We start from the raw sequence: 18,333 nt of genomic DNA, 5'->3' as shown, positions 1-18,333 counted from the left end.
ACAATTGATTTTCTAAATATCTTTTGGTTCTTGTCCATTTTTAAGCTGGGCTGTCTCTGTTATTAACCTTACTGATATTTCTGCTACTCCATGTTTAAATTTTTGTTACAATTTGAATGGTGCAAAACTATGATCATCTTCTCTCTTTGGTAACAGTAGGTAGAATTTTGTATGTTTTGGGAAAGAAAATTTAATTTACATGATGGTTAAAAGTGAAAATTTGGGAGTATTCTGGGAATATGTAATTATTTTTATTACTTTTATTTTTTTTCTGTAATTTAATTTAAGCAACCTCTAATCCCACTTTTTGCTTTGTGGAGAGATTGCTTTCTTAATATGAAATGATAAAAGAGGCATTTAATCGAAGTTCTAGGTTAGTTTTTACATCGTTTTCTAGTTTATAACTGTTGCAAAGCTCGGTACAATGGCATATTTTGCATAGTATACATTTTCAACAGTTAAAATAACCAATTGTCATTCACCTTTTTCTTTTTTTGTATGTTTTGGTTTGTTTATCTAGTACACAGTTTCCAAGGAAATACATACATACATAACGCACACAAAATCAGATAAGAAAATAAAAACAGTTTTAAATGCAATCAGGAAAATACAGATAAAATACTGAGAGTGGGTCAGAGTTAACTGTTAGATTTGTAAGCCCTTGCAGTATTCTAAAGTTAATCTACCCTTACAGCAGAAAGTGAAGAGGAACTAAAAACCCTCTTGATGAAAGTGAAAGAGGAGAGTGAAAAAGTTGGCTTAAAGCTCAACATTCAGAAAACGAAGATCATGGCATCCAGTCCCATCACTTCATGGGAAATAGATGGGAAAACAGTGGAAACTGTGTCAGACTATATTTTGGGGCTCCAAAATCACTGCAGATGGTGATTGCAGCCATGAAATTAAAAGATGCTTACACCTTGGAAGAAAAGTTATGACCAACCTAGATAGCATATTAAAAAGCAGATACATTACTTTGCCAACAAAGGTCCGTCTAGTCAAGGCTATGGCTTTTCCAGTGGTCATGTATGGATGTGAGAGTTGGACTGTGAAGAAAGCTGAGCACCAAGGAATTGATGCTTTTGAACTGTGGTGTTGGAGAAGACTCTTGAGAGTCCCATGGACTGCAAGGAGATCCAACCAGTCCATTCTGAAGGAGATCAGCCCTGGGATTTCTTTGGAAGGAATGATGCTAAAGCTGAAACTCCAGTACTTTGGCCGCCTCATGCGAAGAGTTGACTCATTGGAAAAGACTCTGATGCTGGGAGGGATTGGGGGCAGGAGGAGAAGGGGACGACAGAGGATGAGATGGCTAGATGGCATCACCGACTTGATGGACGTGAGTCTGAGTGAACTCTGGGATTTGGTGATGGACAGGGAACCTGGCGTGCTGCAATTCATGGGGTCACAAAGAGTCAGACACGACTGAGCAACTGAACTGAACTGAACTGAAAGTTAATCTTAGGCCATTGTTTGGGTGTCAGGGAGATCACAAAGAAACACAATCAAATCTATAAAGTGTTTTGTTCATATGGAAAAGGAAGCAGTGCTTGGCATTTTAGTCTAAAAGGGGGAATGGTGAGTGATAGAGAAGACAATATAAAGAAGAGGTCAGAGTTTTTAGTTGTTGATTATGGTATGAAAAATTTTCAAGGAAGGAACTGTCCGTCATCTCAGAGAAGGTATTGATTCATGGAAATGAGGAACCAAGGAAGAGCATTTTATTCTGGACTTGTACTTTCATTACTGTGCATTATATTATTTCCCATGATTAAGCATTGTCTGGTAGATAACATTCATTAAATAATAGTTTTATTGAGATATAAATCAGAAAGCATATGACTTGCCCATTTAAAGTGTACAATTTAGTGATTTTTAAGTGTACTCACAAATATTTTCTCCCATTCTGTAAGTTGTCTTTTCATGCTCTTCATCCACTTCTTAATTTCATATGAATGTCCTTAGTCTCTTGAAATAATGATTGCAAAAAGATTAGTTGGACATAACATTAAAAATTTTAGTGAGACAAGAAATGCCATATTCCATGCAAAGATGGGCAAAAATGTTTCATGCAAATATTTCATGAAAAGATGGGTTCAATAAAGGACAGAAATGGTATGGACCTAACAGAAGCAGAAGGTATTAAGAGGTGGCAGAATACACAGAGTAACTGTACAAAAAAGATCTTTGCAACCCAGATAATCAAATGGGGTGATCACTCACCTAGAGCCAGACATCCTGGAATGTAAAGTCAAGTGGGCCTTAGGAAGCACCACTACGAACAAAGCTAGTGAAGGTGATGGAATTCCCATTGAGCTATTTCAAATCCTGAAAGATGAAGCTGTGAAAGTACTGCACTCAATAGGCCAGCAAATTTGGAAAACTCAGCAGTGGCCAGTGGCCACAGGACTGGAAGAGGTCACTTTTCATTCCATTCCCAAAGAAAGGGAATGCCAAAGAATGCTCAAACTACCACACAATTGCACTCATCTCACACTCTAGTAAAGTAATGCTCAAAATTCTCTAGGCCAGGCTTCAGCAATACATGAACCATGAACTTCCAGATGTTCAAGCTGGTTTTAAACAAGGCAGAGGAACCAGAGATCAAATTGCCAACATCCACTGGATCATCAAAAAAGCAAGAGAGTTCCAGAAAAACATCTACTTTTACTTTATTGACTATGTCAAAGCCTTTGACTGTGTGGATCACAATAAACTGGAAAATTCTGAAAGACATGGGAATACCAGACCACCTAACCTGCCTCTTGACAAACCTGTATGAACTGGACATGGAACAACAGACTGGCTCCATATAGGGAAAGGAGTACGTCAAGGCTGTCTATTGTCACCTGCTTATTTAACTTATATGCAGAGTACATCATGAGAAACGCTGGACTGGAGGAAGCACAAGCTGGAATCAAGATTGCCAGGGGAGATATCAATAACCTCAGATATGCAGATGATGCCACCCTTATGGCAGAAAGTGAAGAAGGACTAAAGAGCCTCTTGATGAAAGTGAAAGAGGAGAGTGAAAAGGTTGGTTTAAAGCTCAACATTCAGAAAACGAAGATAATGCCATCCGGTCCCATCACTTCATGGGAAATAGATGTGAAAATAGTGGCTGATTTTATTTTGGGGGGCTCCAAAATCACTGCAGATGGTGACTGCAGCCATGAAATTAAAAGACGCTTACTCCTTGGAAGGAAAGTTATGACAAAGCTAGACAGCATATTAAAAAGCAGAGACATTACTTTGTCAACAAAGTTTTGTCTGGTCAAGACTGTGGTGTTTCCAGTGGTCATGTATGGATGTGAGAGTTGGACTATAAAGAAAGCTGAGCACCGAAGAATTGATGCTTTTGAACTGTGGTGTTGGAGAAAACTCTTGAGAGTCCCTTGGACTGCAAGGAGATCGAACCAGTCCATCCTAAAGGAGATCAGCCCTGGGTGTTCATTGGGAGGACTGATGTTGAAGCTGAAACTCCATTACTTTGGCCACGTCATGTGAAGAGCTGACTCATTTGGGAACAGCCTGATGCTGGGAAAGATTGAAGGCAGGAGGAGAAGGGGACGACAGAGAATGAGATGGTTGGATGGCATCACCGACTCAATGGACATGATTTTGGGTGGACTCCGGGAGTTGGTAATGGACTGGGAGGCCTGGTTGTTGCGATTCATGGGGTCGCAGAGTCGCACATGACTGAGTGACTGAACTGAACTGAAATGCCATATATCCATTTGCTTAGTCGCTCAGCTCTGTCTTTGTGACCCCGTGGACCTTAGCCTGCCAGGCTCCTTGGCCCATGGGGATTCTCCAGGCAAGAATGCTGCCCTGGATTGCCATGTCATCTTCCAGGGCATCTTCCCAACCCAGGGATCAAACCCAGGTCTCCCACATTGCAGGCAGATTCTTTATTGTCTGAGCCACCAGGAAAACCCTAGAGTACTGTACTGGGTAGCCTATCCTTTCTCCAGGGGACCTTCCTGACCCAGGAGTCTAACTGGGTTCTGCATTGCATGGATTCCTTACCAGCTGAGCTACTAGGGAAGCCCATAACAATGCCATGAAGAGTGTGAAAAGGCAACTTACAAAATGGGAGCAGTTATTTGTGAACCATATGCCATATGACAAGGAACTTGTAACCAGACTATATAAAGAACTCTTAGGTTATAACAAAAAAACAACTCAGTTTTAAATGAGCAAAGCAACTGAACAGACATTTTTTGGCAGATGTATAAGTGGCCAAGGAACACATGAGTAGATGCTCAACATCATTAAGAAATGCAAATGTACGCTCTTAATGAGACACCACTTCATACCCACTAGAATGGCTAAAATAAAACAAGTGAGACAATACTTAGAGTTGACAGTGTTGTAGAGAAATTTGAACCTTCAGCTATTTGTAAAGCTTCCTCAGACAACCACTTTGCCTTGCATTTCATTTCCTTTGGGATTGTTTTGGTCACTGTCTCCTGTACACTGTTAAAACCTCTGTACAAATCTTCAGGCCCTCTGTCTACCAGATATAACCCGTTGAATCTGTTCGTCACCTCTACTGTGTAATAAGGGATTTGACTTAGATCATATCTGAATGGGCTTGGCCTAGTGTTTTTCCCTACTTTCTTTAAGTCTGAATTTTGCAGTAAAGAGCTGATGATCTGAGCCAGTCTGTTCCAAGTCTTGTTTTGCTACTGTACAGAAACTGCTCCATCTTTGACCACAAAGAATATAATCAGTCTGATTTTGATATTGACCATTTGATGATGTCCATGTATAGAATTGTCTCGTGTTATCAGCAAAGGATGTTTGCTATGCCTGGTGTGTTCATGTTTTAGGAGCGTATAAAATGCCCATTTAAAAAGTTTGGGGATCAGGTTAGGTGATACTTGCTGTTTTAGATTTACGAGTCAGAAATAGAAGTTCTCAATCTTTGAAATTCAAAGGTCTTAAAACCATTGGCCTGCAGGATTAGGTCCCTGATAGATGATGGTGGCTCATAACATGGTTTTATTTTGAAATATTTAATGAATTTCATCTCACTTGATATTCAGTTCATTGATTGGGTCTCTGTGGATGACTTGGTAGAGAAGGCTTGTGAGACCAAGTCTGTGCTAAGCTAAGGAGTCCTACATTCAATTAACAAAATATTCCCTGGGCAAGAGTTAGAAGAAATCTTGATCTGCCCATTAGTACTTTCTCAGCTTTGTATGTTACACTTTTCCATATATGTGCATGGTTTATTCTGTAGAGTTACTATAGACTAATACAGTTTCCTGTATACATGCAGTATGCTTCTCATAATTGAAAGATAATAGAAGATCAAGTAAGTAGTGATGCTTTAGAAGAATTCCCATGGTAGGATAGTTAAAACATCTTTTTATCTTTTTGTGTTATCCACCTATAACCTCCTTCCTCATTTGCCTATTCAGTGAACTTCAGTTATCACCTTCTACTAGTTCTTCCCTTTCCTTAGACACAGTTAAGTTTTTTCTTTTCTGTAGAACTTTGAACATATTTCCTATTACAGATGCTTACTCATATGATAACCATTTGTTTATCTGTACTCTAAAACTGTTTGAGCACATTGTTTGCATACTTATGTTTGAATATTATGTTAAGATAGACTGAATTTATGGCCCATGATAACATTCCATTTTTAACCTTCTTTTGTGGAGAAATATATGGTCTTTGTGTGTATGTGTGTATTTGTACATTGTAATTTTTGTGTTATTTCACTTGGTTGTACATATAATTATATGTTTAAAGAGAAAATGTTGAGCTAAGAGTTTTAAAAATACTTAATTTTAGCTGTTTCTCTGATGAAGAAATTCCATATTTTAGTTTTGTTGTTGTTGTTAGTACCATGTATAATGTATGTGGAGAAGGCAATGGCACCCCACTCCAGTACTCTTGCCTGGAAAATCCCATAGGTGGAGGAGCCTGGTAGGCTGCAGTCCATGGGGTTGCTAAGAGTCGGACTCAACTGAAGCAACTTAGCAGCAGCAGCAGTGTTGTATGACTCTTCCTGAATGGGCATAAGATCCAGATGTGTTTTTGGTTACTTGAAAATCTTATTCTTACAGTAGAGTACTCACAATCACTTAGTGCCTTTCTTGGTGTTCTGTCTACCTATATAAGAGGAAGAAACAAGGTTCATCAATGGGTTAAGAGAACAAAATAATTACATATAAATTTTTACTCTTCAGTGTTTCCTAGCCTAGTGTATATATTCAGTTACAAAGAAGACATACCTAAATCTAGCAAAATAAGTTACCATGTAAAGGAGCAAATGGTAGAAGACAATAGAACCTACATGGTAGAAAAATTTGTGCTTGGTGAAGAATGAATGATCCTCGGCAATTTATTAGAACACTATAGATTAAATTTAATATTTCAACTTAATATTTTAAAATTTCAAGTGTTTTGTTCCTTTGTAAAATTTCATTTTAACTTACAGTCTGCATCAGCAGCTGCGTCACCATTTCAACCTACATGGTATAGTGAGTCTGAGATAACTCAGGGAGCACGCTCAAGATCACAAAACCAGCAACGGGATCATGATTCAAAAAGACCTAAACTTTCTTGTACAAACTGTACATCTACCTCAACTGGAAGAAGTATTGGCCATGGTTTAAATGCAGTATCAGGTAATAATTAAATTTATGTACGTACGAGTCACTCTATATGTATTTTGGATAAAAGCCTGTTTCCCAAGCTGTTCTGTTTTAAACAAGTAGATTGAACGTGAGACTGAGTCAGAAATAAGAGTGGATCTTCCAATATCTTAGGTTAGTGCTGGAACTGAAATTAACTCTCCATCTTGGATTTTTGTTCTAAATTTGGCAAAAATGTCTTACACAAATGGGATTTTAATGTATTTTATTTAATTAGAATAGCTGATATGTTATAGTAGCAAAGTTTGTAAAACTGACCTGTCTTCTGCTTATTATTATAGGAGATGAAGTTTTAAATTGTTACTGGGAAAGCCAGATTTACAGATAACATGTTTTAAATGTTTCTTTAGCATATTTGTAAATAATACACATTGTGCTATATGACACTTACTTTAAGAAAATGTAGAAATTCTTTAGTTGAAAAATAGTTGGTGGTATTCTACTAGAAGTTCTGTACAAGGAGTTGGAAAGCTATGATTCTAGTCTTCTAATTGCGTGACATTGGACAAATCACTCAATCACTCTGGTATGAAAGACTTAGGCATAAAGTAATTGAATGAGCATAAGCAATTCCTTTCTATTTTGTTAGGTAGGACGGCCATGAGAAAGATACTGGCCATCTGAAAGATATTAAGAGTAATGTGATCGGTAAGGGCAGACTGACCTTAACTTTGTAGACAGACATCGTTACATAGTGATACTTTTGTTCTCTTCTGCTCTGTGAAGGCTTAATATTAACCCCGGGGCTTTTCCCTTAATGAAGGGAAATTATTTGAGGAGTTTAGGACTAGGAAAGGAAGACCCAGAATTTCAAGATAAACAGTAAAGGGGGGTAAGTTTTGAGACTTAATTTTTAATTTCTTTTTAAATGAAATTATATCTAACAAAATTTAGATTATAATTGGAATGATACATTAATTCTTAGCATAAGGATGAACGAAGTATGGCAGCAATAATAGTTCCAACAAAATAATGTAACTTGCAGTATAACCTCTTTCTTTCCAAGATGGCTTTGATTTTGGCTGTTCTCATCACTTTTGCTGTAATCATTTTTACATCATGTGTATATTGTGTATTCAGATATTTCAGGGAGTGACTGAGACATTGGCATTCTAGACAAGGGGTAGATTTTAGTATTAGAGAAGAACATGTTTGAGTAGGAGTTAATTTTATGAGTGATTAGTGCATTAGTGGATTTTGCTTTTCATTGCAACTATATAACTGGATTCCTATGTGTGCATGCATGCCTGATCACTAAGAGTTGCGTCCGACTCTTTGCAACTCCATAGACTGTACCCTGCCAGGCTTCTCTGTCCATGGGATTCTCCAGGCAAGAATACTGGAATAGGTTGCCATGCCCTCCTCCAGGGGTCTTCCTGACCCAGGGATCAAACCCACGTCTCTTAAATCTCCTGCACTGGCAGGCAGTTTCTTTACCACTAGCGCCACCAATAAACCATAATTATCTCTTTGTAGTATTGAAAATTTGTTGTCATCAGAAACCGTGAAAGGTTTCTCTGAATTAAAACTTCCTCAATTATTTTAAGATTCTACTTGGAGGCATAGTCAAGTTCCCAGATCTTCATCAGTGGTACTTGGATCATTTGGAACTGACTTGATGAGAGAGAGGAGAACAGATTCCTCCATTGGTAATCTTGCGGATTATAGTCACCGAAGTGGTGATTTCACAACTTCATCATGTATGTATAAGCTATACTGTTATGCATAATTTATCTAATAATGTTACATTTTCTTCTTTGTATCATTAAAATCACAGTACAGAGGAATAAATGAAATAAATACTATGAAGATTTAGAATATAGGATAGCTTGATATATATTCTAGGACTTTGTTGTTTTACTGTAAAAATTGTAACCAATTTAAAATATGTAGACACAAGTATCCAAATTCTGTTTGCTTATAACTTTTCTACTCTTCTGAATGTATGTTTTATATATACTTGATAATTCTTATATGCTGCAATATAATTTGCCTTATGAATTAAGTAAAACATGAAATCATCATTTTAAGACATAATTTAGGATTCCTTTAGTTTAGCATGAATTTGTTTTTGTTTTCATTTAGTTGAAATAAAAACCCACACTGTTTCTGTCAGTGTATGTAAGCCTAAATTAAAAAAAATAAAGAAGTCCAATGAGTTATCCATTATGCAGTGAATCCATCTGAAAAAAAATAAGTGCAATTAAAAAAATAAAAATAAAACAATAATAGTACATAACTGAAGATAAAAGATACTAACTGAAGTTGACAGTCATAGCAGACAAAAGTGGAATTTGATTTACAAAGAAGAATATGCATTTCTATTGGACGGTTTAACTAGATTTGTTAAATGACCTTACTAGGGCAATTTTTTGCTTTATTTAAGACAAATGAAAGTGTATTATTTTCATTTGCTTGACTTTGGATGGAGGAGGTTTAGTAAACAGTGTCAGTAGCTTTTACATTTCGGAAGTATAAGTGTATGGAATAGATTCGTCCCCATTGATTCTTCCATAAGGTACCATGTGTTAGCACAGTAACAATCTAGTTCTTAAACTAGATATATGGATGAATATTTTTTATAAAGGAATGCTGTGATATTTCTCATTCCACTTGAAGGTTAGAATCATCAGCAATGTACTGTTAAAATTGTAGATGCCAGAGCTCTATTCTGACTAGGAGTTCCCGGGCAGTATTTTTTTTTTTTTTTTTAAACATAGTTATGGTTGATGAGTAATCAGAGATTAGAATCCCTGTTGTTAACTTGAAAGAAGAAGCCAAAGGTTGGAGAAAGTTTGAACTATTAGCATGGTTTGCCATAAAATTACAAGAATGATAGTATTTACATGAAATAACTTTGTACTTATTAGAGTAAGAAAAATTTCCAAAACACCACTCCCTATGAGAATTTTGCTTTTACTTGTTATGAGTCATTCACATTGAGTTTTTGACCCATTTAAAATTCCTTATCCATTTAGATGTTAGGTATTCTTCTCCCGTATCAATTTTTGATCGATAAATTCAACTGTTATACCTTCATCCGTGTTAGTAGATTGATGTTCGCCTCTTATAAAGCTATAATGCATTTCTGTTTTTAAAAATTTGTAATGATGACTTTATTCAGCAGCACTGGATTTTACCAAAAGTGTAGACAGATAGTTAAACATGTTAATTTTTTTTCTGTAATAATAGTTAGGCTATGTAGTTATAATATGCCAGTGTTCAGTTTGAATCTAGGGGTTAATTTTGGCATTAATTAGTGGTTAATAGACTTAAATTTAATAATGCACAGATAATTCATGAAATTGGTTATCTTTTCCTTTTTTAAAAAAATAGATGTTCAAGACAGAGTTCCTTCTTCATATTCACAAGGAGCAAGACCTAAAGAGAACTCATTGAGCACTTTACAACTGAGTACATCATCTACTAACCACCAAATGCCTTCTGAACATCAAACCATTCCATGTTCTAGGGACTCGGCTAGAAATTCTTTAAGATCAAATTTTTCTTCAAGAGAATTAGAATCTCCCCAAAGCAGTATGCAGCCTGGATTTTCTTATACTTCAAATAGAGGTGAACCCTCAACTATAGGCAGTTCAGATAGGATTAACTCATCTCACAGATCATTTCAAGAATCTTCTGACAATGAAGGTAGACGCACAACAAGGAGATTGCTGTCACGTATAGCTTCTAGTATGTCATCTACCTTTTTTTCACGAAGGTCTAATCAAGAATCCTTGAATACAAGGTCATTGGGTTCTGAAAATTCTTATGTTTCTCCAAGAATCTTGACAGGTTCTCAGTCTCGTGGTAATGCAGCATCAGCTTCTGATATTCCTGATAATAGGGCATCTGAAGCTTCTCAGGGATTTCGATTTCTTCGGCGAAGATGGGGTTTGTCATCTCTTAGCCAAAATCATAACTCTGAGCCAGATTCCCAAAATTTTAACCAAGAATCTGAAGGTAGAAATACAGGACCATGGTTATCTTCCTCACTTAGAAATAGATGCACACCTTTGTTCTCTAGAAGGAGGCGAGAGGGACGAGATGAATCTTCAAGGATACCTACCTCTGATATACCATCTAGATCTCATCATCTTTTTAGAAGAGAATCAAATGAAGTGGTTCACCTTGAAGCACAGAGTGATCCCCTTGGGGCTAGTGCCAACAGACCACAAGCATCTGCAGCACCAAGCAGTGTTGGTACAGGTGACTCCCCATCAGATTCAACTCGTAGTGGACGAAGTACAGGAATAACAGGGATCCTTCCTGGTTCCTTATTTCGATTTGCAGTGCCCCCAGCACTTGGAAATAATTTGACTGACAATGTTATGATCACTGTAGATATTATTCCTTCAGGGTGGAGTTCATCTGATGGAAAAAATGATAAAACTAAAAATGTACCTTCAAGAGACCCAGAAAGACTACAGAAAATAAAAGAGAGGTAAGTTTGAATACATGTCTTAAGCCTGTAAAGCAGGAACAGATTAGAGAAAGAACTGTTTGTTTCTAAAATGGTTTCTCATAAGAATGATGTCTGAAATTTTCTTCCTTTAAAATTTACATCCAGTAGGATGTTAGTATCTTGCTCAGAGGTAAAATGGATGAGAATTAATACTAGAGGTAGGTACTGGGGGTGTAAGTTGCATCGGGAAAAAAATCTAAAGGTTGTTTTTAACCAGCTTTGGACACAGATACATATGGAAACAAAAGGCCTTAATCTCTTACCCTTTGTCTTGGTAGGCTAGGGCTACATGGAATTGGTAAGTTGACCCAAGTGGTCATGTGTATCAAGACAATATTTCACCTTTTAATAAGATCATTTATTTACCATTTATTTATATTTCTGATTTCAAATCTTTTGGGGGATGAGGTAAAATCACAGATTTTTAAATTTTTTTAAAAGTCTAAATGTATGCTGAATTACAGTGACTGTTTGACAGAAATGTCAGTTTAAATTCAGAACTTAGAATCTTTTATTCATATGAAATCTTTTGTAGAGCTTAGATTGCTTAAAAATCTCTGGGGAAAGATGAAAGATCAGAGATTTTCAGTCCAACTTAATTATTTTGCTGGTTAATAATTGTTGCTTAGTTTTTCCATGTATTAAAATTACTTTTATGATGAAATGGGATAGGATAGTGCACATAAAAGATACTTGTAAGAAGAAAAGCCTTACGTAATGCTAAGGTCTTTGGGTGTTTTTGGTTTTTGTTTTTTCTTATTCATAAAGGCCCCAGTAATGAAATCGTTGGGGAGCATAGTTGTTACAGTCACTTTAGATTTTTTTTTGTTTTTAACAAGAAACAATTCAAATCTTACTCTGGGTAATAAAGGCAGCTTCATATGCTTTCTAAGATAGTGAACATAGACGAATATGTTTCCACTTTTCCTTAGAAAAAACAATTTGTACCAAGTGAAGATTCCCTTAAAATTTGCTTTTTCTCCTTTCGTAGAGAAGAATTTACTCAGCTGTGGTAGTGTTAGGTTTAATGTTACAGGAGCAGCCTCTATTTGCGAACGGTCTGCTGAGTAATATAGTAAGTAACTATATTTCTCGTGCTCAAAGTGAGATTAATTTGAGTGCAGTAGTGTAAGTAGGCAAAGCATTAGTTTACTGATTTCCAAAGAGTAACCAATTAAGCCAGCACTGCCCTGTCTGGTTAGCTAGTTCAAAAGCACATTTGTTGGGGTATTTTGACATGGAGTTTATATGTGTGTGTTCCTTTATAATGTTTTTCATTTATACATGAGGATTATAAGATACTTTACAATTAAATGAATAAAAGTGTAAAAAAAATGGACTCTCTCAAAGTAAAAACTCAAGAGCCAAGGAAAGTCACATCTAAAGGTAAAACATAAAGATTAACATTCGGGGGGCTTCCCTGGTGGCTTAGTGGTAGAGTCTGCCTGCCAGAGCAGTAGACACAGATTGGATCCCTGGTCCAGGAAAATCCCACATGCCACACAGCAACCAAGCCTGCGCGCCACAACTACTGAGCCTGTGTTCTAGAGTCCAGGAGCTGCAACTGCTGGGGCCTGCACACCCAGACCCTGTGCTCTGCAGCAGGAGAAGCCCCTCAGTGAGAAGTCGGCACACCGCAGCTAGAGAGGAGCTCCCACTCACGGCAACTAGAGCAAAGCCCATGCAGCACCAAGGACCCAGCCAAAAATAAATAAATAGAAAACCAAGATTAATACTTGAGGTTCTATCTCTGCTTAAGCCTAGGTATGGAAGTCACCTCAAAGTACATCTGTTTCTCTTTCCACAAATCTTTTGCTAAACTCATATGGAATCCATTTAATATAGTCCAGGTTGTATTTCAGTTAAAGTTTAGTTTTCTGTATCATCAATTTATTGAGTGCCTTTTTTGTGTCAGCAGTGGACTAAGGTGAGAGATTTTAACCAAAAAAATTACTTGCTCTATAGTGATCATTTCTGCATTTAAATAAGCAGTACATGTTGGCCTGTGAAATAGGATGTCGGTTAATGGGAACTGCTCCACACTTTAAAATCCTAACCTTAAAGAAATGAGAATGATTTACTAACATTACTGGGGGTGGGGAAAATGAGGAATTTTAAAATCTATTATTTTGATTGTATTAATACAAAAATTAATCAGTTTAAACATTACGTGGTTCTAACAACATGTAAATTGAAAAATCGCAAGTCAATGTTTAATTCATCAAAGTTATCTTAAAAGTTTTGAGGGGACAAAAGTAGCGGGTATATATGTACATTATCTTTACACTTCTGGAATTGAAGTAGTCTGTGATATTGCAGAAATTAAAATCTTCGCGAAACTTATAAATTATGAAAGCTGTGGAACTTAAGCTGTGGTACCAAGGACAAATTACTTTAAATTGTTTGAAGATAAGTAATAGGGTAGCCTATTTGATTTGTTTGTAAAATATTACATTTTTTACTCTTGTTGAAAGTATTTTTCTTGATAGTTGCTATTTATTATTGTTATTGTTTGCCTTTTTTCTCCCCAGAGAGACCATGATATATTTTGGGATTATGTATAACTAGAAATGACCGACTAGGATGAGTTTTGATAGCTCTGTTTAAGAAATATACCGTCTTTTCCAGCCTCCTTTTAGAGGACTCCGAAGAAGAAGAAGGTGATTTATGTAGAATTTGTCAGATGGCAGCTGCATCATCCTCTAACTTGCTGATAGAGCCATGCAAGTGCACCGGAAGTTTACAGTATGTCCACCAGGAGTGTATGAAGAAATGGTTACAGGCCAAAATTAACTCTGGTAAGATTTACCCGTGTGTGTATTTTTTTTTCACAGTTTCTTTTTAAGAAATGCATGCATGTATGCATTTTAGTTAACAATTCTGATTATAATTTACTCAAATTTATACTCTTATCAAAAGTGTCAATCATTTTTCAAGCAAAAGCATTAAAGAGCATTAGTTTTGCTTCATAAAATTTAATGTATTGTAGTGTTATATTTCATTTACTGAATAGTCTTATTTACTTCCATATGTGTATAGTTAAACTGTGATTTGTTATTGCTGGTGACCCTTATATCATGTAAGATGCTTTTGAATCAAAGAAATACTGGTACTATTTAGCAGCTATGTGTCCTTGAGAAAGATTTATTTTCTCTAATGTTATTATGCAGCAGTAGGATTACTATAGGGAGTCATTGTTTATTAAGTGCTGTTATGGACCCAGGCATCGTTCTAGATATGGGATATAGAGAAGTCAGACAAGGCAGCTTTCTCCCATGGAGGTAGTATTATGTGTTAAAGGAATGCCTTGTTGAGGTGCTGCTGCTGCTGCTGCTAAGTCACTTCAGTGGTGTCCGACCCTGTGCAACCCCATAGACGGCAGCCCACCAGGCTCCCCTGTCCCTGGGATTCTCCAGGCAAGAACACTGGAGTGGGTTGCCATTTCCTTCTCCAATCTTGTTGAGATGAGGGCATTTTAAACTTGAACAAAGAGGAGCTAGCTATTCTAGAATGAGAGGAAGAGCATTGCAACACATGGAACAGCTAGCACAGAGCCTTTAAGGTGGGAATGACTTAGGTGTGTTTGAGGAACTGAATGAAGGCCCAGTGTGGCTGTAACTTGTGGGAAGGGACAGGGGTGATAAGTTGAGATACAAGAGATGAGCAGAGGCTTGCTCATTTAGGACTTTGAAAGCTAATGTCAGAAGCTTAGATTTTCATAAGTGTTATACGAAGCCACTGAAGGTCAGGGGAGTGGAATGATCTTATTTCTATTTTGGCTGCTCTGTGAAGAGTGGATTTTATTGGGACAAGAGTAGAAGCAGGGAGCTTCTGTGACCAACTAGGAATCTGTTGTTTTGGAGGTGGTGATGGTGGTGGTAGAGACAGATGATTCCAGTATGTTTTGGAAGTAGAGTCTATGGGACTTGGAAATGGGTTGGATGTGGTGGAGTGAAGAAGGACAGTTAGAGAAGAAACTGTTTTTGCCTTGATCTACTAAGTAAATTGTGGGACCATTTACTAAAATAAAGAAGACTGAGAAAAGTGTAAATTTGGGAAAGGAAACCAAGAGTTCTGTTTTGGAAATAATTGTATATGAACTGTTTATTAAATAATGATATGGAAATGTCAGCTGGGCAGTTAACAAGACAGGCATGATGTTTCAAGGGTTTCAGTGCTGAAAATTGAAGTTTTTGGAATCATGAGCACATAAATAGTATTTTAAGCTTTGAGATTAAATGTCACTAGCACAAGGGCAGATACAAAAAAAATGAACCCGAGACAGAGCTCTGAAGCACCCACACGTTTAGTAGGAACAGAGAAGATTTGTGGAGCAGCCTCAGTCTGGTATGAAGAAAACTGAGAAAATGTAGTGTTGTGCAAGCCAAAAGAAGAACGTGTTCTAAGAGGATGTAATCAACCCTGTCAGGTACCACAAAGAAGTCAGAACAGAGAGATAAGAACAAAGAAATGACAGCTGGAATTTGGCAGCATGGATGTCCTTGGTGACTTCATTGCTGGGCAAAGTGGATGAGGTGAGGTGTCATTGTATTACTAAATTGGACTAAGACTAGGGAAACAGCAACGTAGACAGTACATGTTTTTGTTTTCAGGGTAGAAAATTTGAGGACATGTTTTTATTTTAACAAGAGATACTGTGAAGAGAAAAATTTATGAAAAGAGAAGGGGAAGATGGGATCCAGAGTACAGGTTGAATAGGTAGTTTTTAATAGGAAAAGGGTACCTGCTAGTGTAGATATGGATTATTTCTAACCAAAGTGTGTTGCTTTGGTGAGACGGTGCTTAAATTCCCATATAATTGCCTCTGTTTTCTTAATAAGGGTCTTTAGCTGATGGAGGGGATGGGTTAAGAAATTTTCGTGTGTGAGGAAAAGAACATTCTAAAATGCTTTCAGGGTTTTCTGATAGTACTAGTGTCCATAAAAATCTGTGGCCATGAATATGATTTAAAAGTGGGATTGGGATACATGTACATTTTTAAGAAGCAATTTTCAGACGCTTGGATACAGACAAGGATTTGAGTTCAGTGGGGTTGAGACCTTTGCCAGGCAAAAAATGATGAAGGGGGTTAAAGTTGGATGTGGTTGTAGTGAGCCTAGCAATTAGACAAGAAAGAGGGAGGAAGGGCATTAGGAAGTAGATAGTGAGAAGTCGGATCTGTGTCTTTTGAACCTCATTGGCATTGAAGGTAATTGCCAGAGTAGGTGAGCTAGAATAGAGAAAGCTTGTAGGTATACAGAAGAGATGCTTAACACAGAGATTTTAGGAGTAGTGCTATAAAGTGCAATGACAGGTCAAGGTTAATGACCATAAAGTGGGTGGCTGAGGTGGGGACAGGTAATATTGGAAGCAAGGATGTTGAGGAAGTCAGAATCAATTGTGGTCTTCGTTGATGTGGAAATAACCAAGAAATAAGTTGTGTAAAGAAGCTAGGTGCTAAAGTCGTTAATGAATGAGGAGGAACTTTGAGTTTCAAAACAGCAATAGGTATTAGGGACATCTGTCCCTGTTTCTTGGTCCTGAGGTGCAAATGGTTGTTGGGAGGAAGTGATTGCAGAAGAATATTTTATCAGTCTGTGAGGCCCTGTGGTTCAGTCTTGAAGCTGAACAGGGAATTCATAAAGGAAATTGGTTGAGAAGAATTTACCTGTGTTGAGCCATGAGTACCAGGAGGACCTAGTGAAATATGACTAGTAGGGTGGGAAATTAGATCATAGTGATAAATGGGCATACTTGTGTGGCAGTGATGGTCTGATGATGATAGTTGGGTGACAGAAAAATAGGTTGTGAAGTATGATGGTATTAATTTCAGTGTTAGTGATCTGTTGAAAGTTGATAAACCGTGTTCAAACTGGAGATGGTGAGTCTAGTGGAAAACTTTTCTTCCTGCAGCAAGATAGCAAAGGCCTAGTTGGGGTAGGGGGTTATTTTTTTTTTCCTAAACTAATCTGATCCCAAACCTGTGGGATGGGCCAGTCTTACCTGTAGCAGCCTCTTTTTGACTATGTGATGTTATGAAAGCCTTGTAGACTTTATTAGGCACTGCCCTGGGGTGTTATAAGTTTAAATGAATGCTCAGCATGGTTCTTGACACTTAGCAAGGGCCCAGAAATGTTAGCTATTACCAGAATTAAAAACACCTTGACTCACCTTCTATTATATTTGCAGTTGGATTCTTAGTATTGTATAGGTAGGAAAACAAGTAATACAATATATTATTTAAGAACATTGGCTTTTGAGAGTTAGACATGCTTTAGATTGGAATAATGACTCCCCAACACTTAACTATAGGATTTTGAGTAAGTCTCTTAACTTTGGTTCTCAATTCTGGTAGCTGATCAGAATTACCCATCTATGTTTTAAAACAGATTCCTTAAATCCAATTTCTAAACATTCTTGAATGTTAAGTAGGTCTGGGGCTGGCCCTCAGTTCCATCAAGAGTCAAATTGAGGAATAGTTTGTTGTTAAGATCAAATGAGATGATGTTTATGAATACTTTATCACAGGATTGGGCTCACAGTAAGTAAATAGGTTTTAAAGGTAATGATACGTATTCATGGTGATGAATGTTAAGATCTCAAGAACTGAACCTTCCCGTTAAGTTTTCACAAGGCTTTCTCATATTTACTTGAAGACCACATCTGGTAGATGATTCAGTCTGATAGAGATTTGTTTAAACATTTAAGCAGCTGCTATATGTAGACTGTTAAAAACTCTGCGGATGTTCAAAGATGAATAGAATAGTTTAATATAAGCTTAGGCAAATGTAGGCAGGGCCTACTGAGTGAGGTGGAATATGAAGGACACCTGAGGGATGTCCTGGATTAAATGAGGGGTCCTGGATTAAAGATATCAAGGATAAATAGTTCCTCCAAGCTGCATATGGCCTTTTTGAACAACTTCTTTATGTTACTTGTTCCATAAAAGAGAAACATGAAGCCTTAAGATGTGAAAGACCATTATTAAATTGCATCCAGTGTCCACATTTTATTATCATCATACTTTTCCTGCTTCTGATTCAAAGAATAAATGTCTTAATAAGAGAAAACCTTCTGAAATGTCACATTTTTTATATCCTCCATCTTGAGTGTAGTATTTTTCAGTAATATATTTTTAAAGATTAAGAAAATATTATGAATGCATTTTAATTTCAGCACTTTCAAGTATGCTTG

At 37.0% G+C, this 18,333-nt stretch overlaps 1 protein-coding gene across 21 annotated transcripts in view; it reads left to right on the top strand.

Moving 5' to 3' along the window:
• MARCHF7 (membrane associated ring-CH-type finger 7) overlaps nucleotides 1–18,333 on the top strand; it is a 47,593-nt gene that overhangs the window by 19,152 nt on the left and 10,108 nt on the right. For 16 of the 21 annotated variants that reach the window (XR_011254515.1, XR_011254523.1, XR_011254521.1 and 13 more), the window contains exons 3-6: nucleotides 6,458–6,647; nucleotides 8,222–8,374; nucleotides 10,011–11,118; nucleotides 13,768–13,937. Coding sequence is in view for 12 of the 21 variants with exons in the window: in XM_069577416.1 (XP_069433517.1) it covers nucleotides 6,458–6,647; nucleotides 8,222–8,374; nucleotides 10,011–11,118; nucleotides 13,768–13,937 (1,621 nt within the window). In the remaining 9 variants the exon portion in view is untranslated. Of the gene's footprint in view, nucleotides 1–116; nucleotides 156–3,941; nucleotides 3,948–6,457; nucleotides 6,648–8,221; nucleotides 8,375–10,010; nucleotides 11,119–13,767; nucleotides 13,938–18,333 lie in introns of those variants that run through there. The other 5 variants (XM_069577418.1, XM_069577417.1, XM_069577414.1 and 2 more) reach the window with 2 other exon arrangements.

This window comes from Ovis canadensis, chromosome 2, assembly GCF_042477335.2.
Source record: "Ovis canadensis isolate MfBH-ARS-UI-01 breed Bighorn chromosome 2, ARS-UI_OviCan_v2, whole genome shotgun sequence".
Classification (NCBI taxonomy): Eukaryota; Metazoa; Chordata; class Mammalia; order Artiodactyla; family Bovidae; genus Ovis; species Ovis canadensis.
The sequence above is the reverse complement of the archived record's forward strand: the minus strand, read 5'-3'. Positions and strand labels throughout refer to the sequence as shown.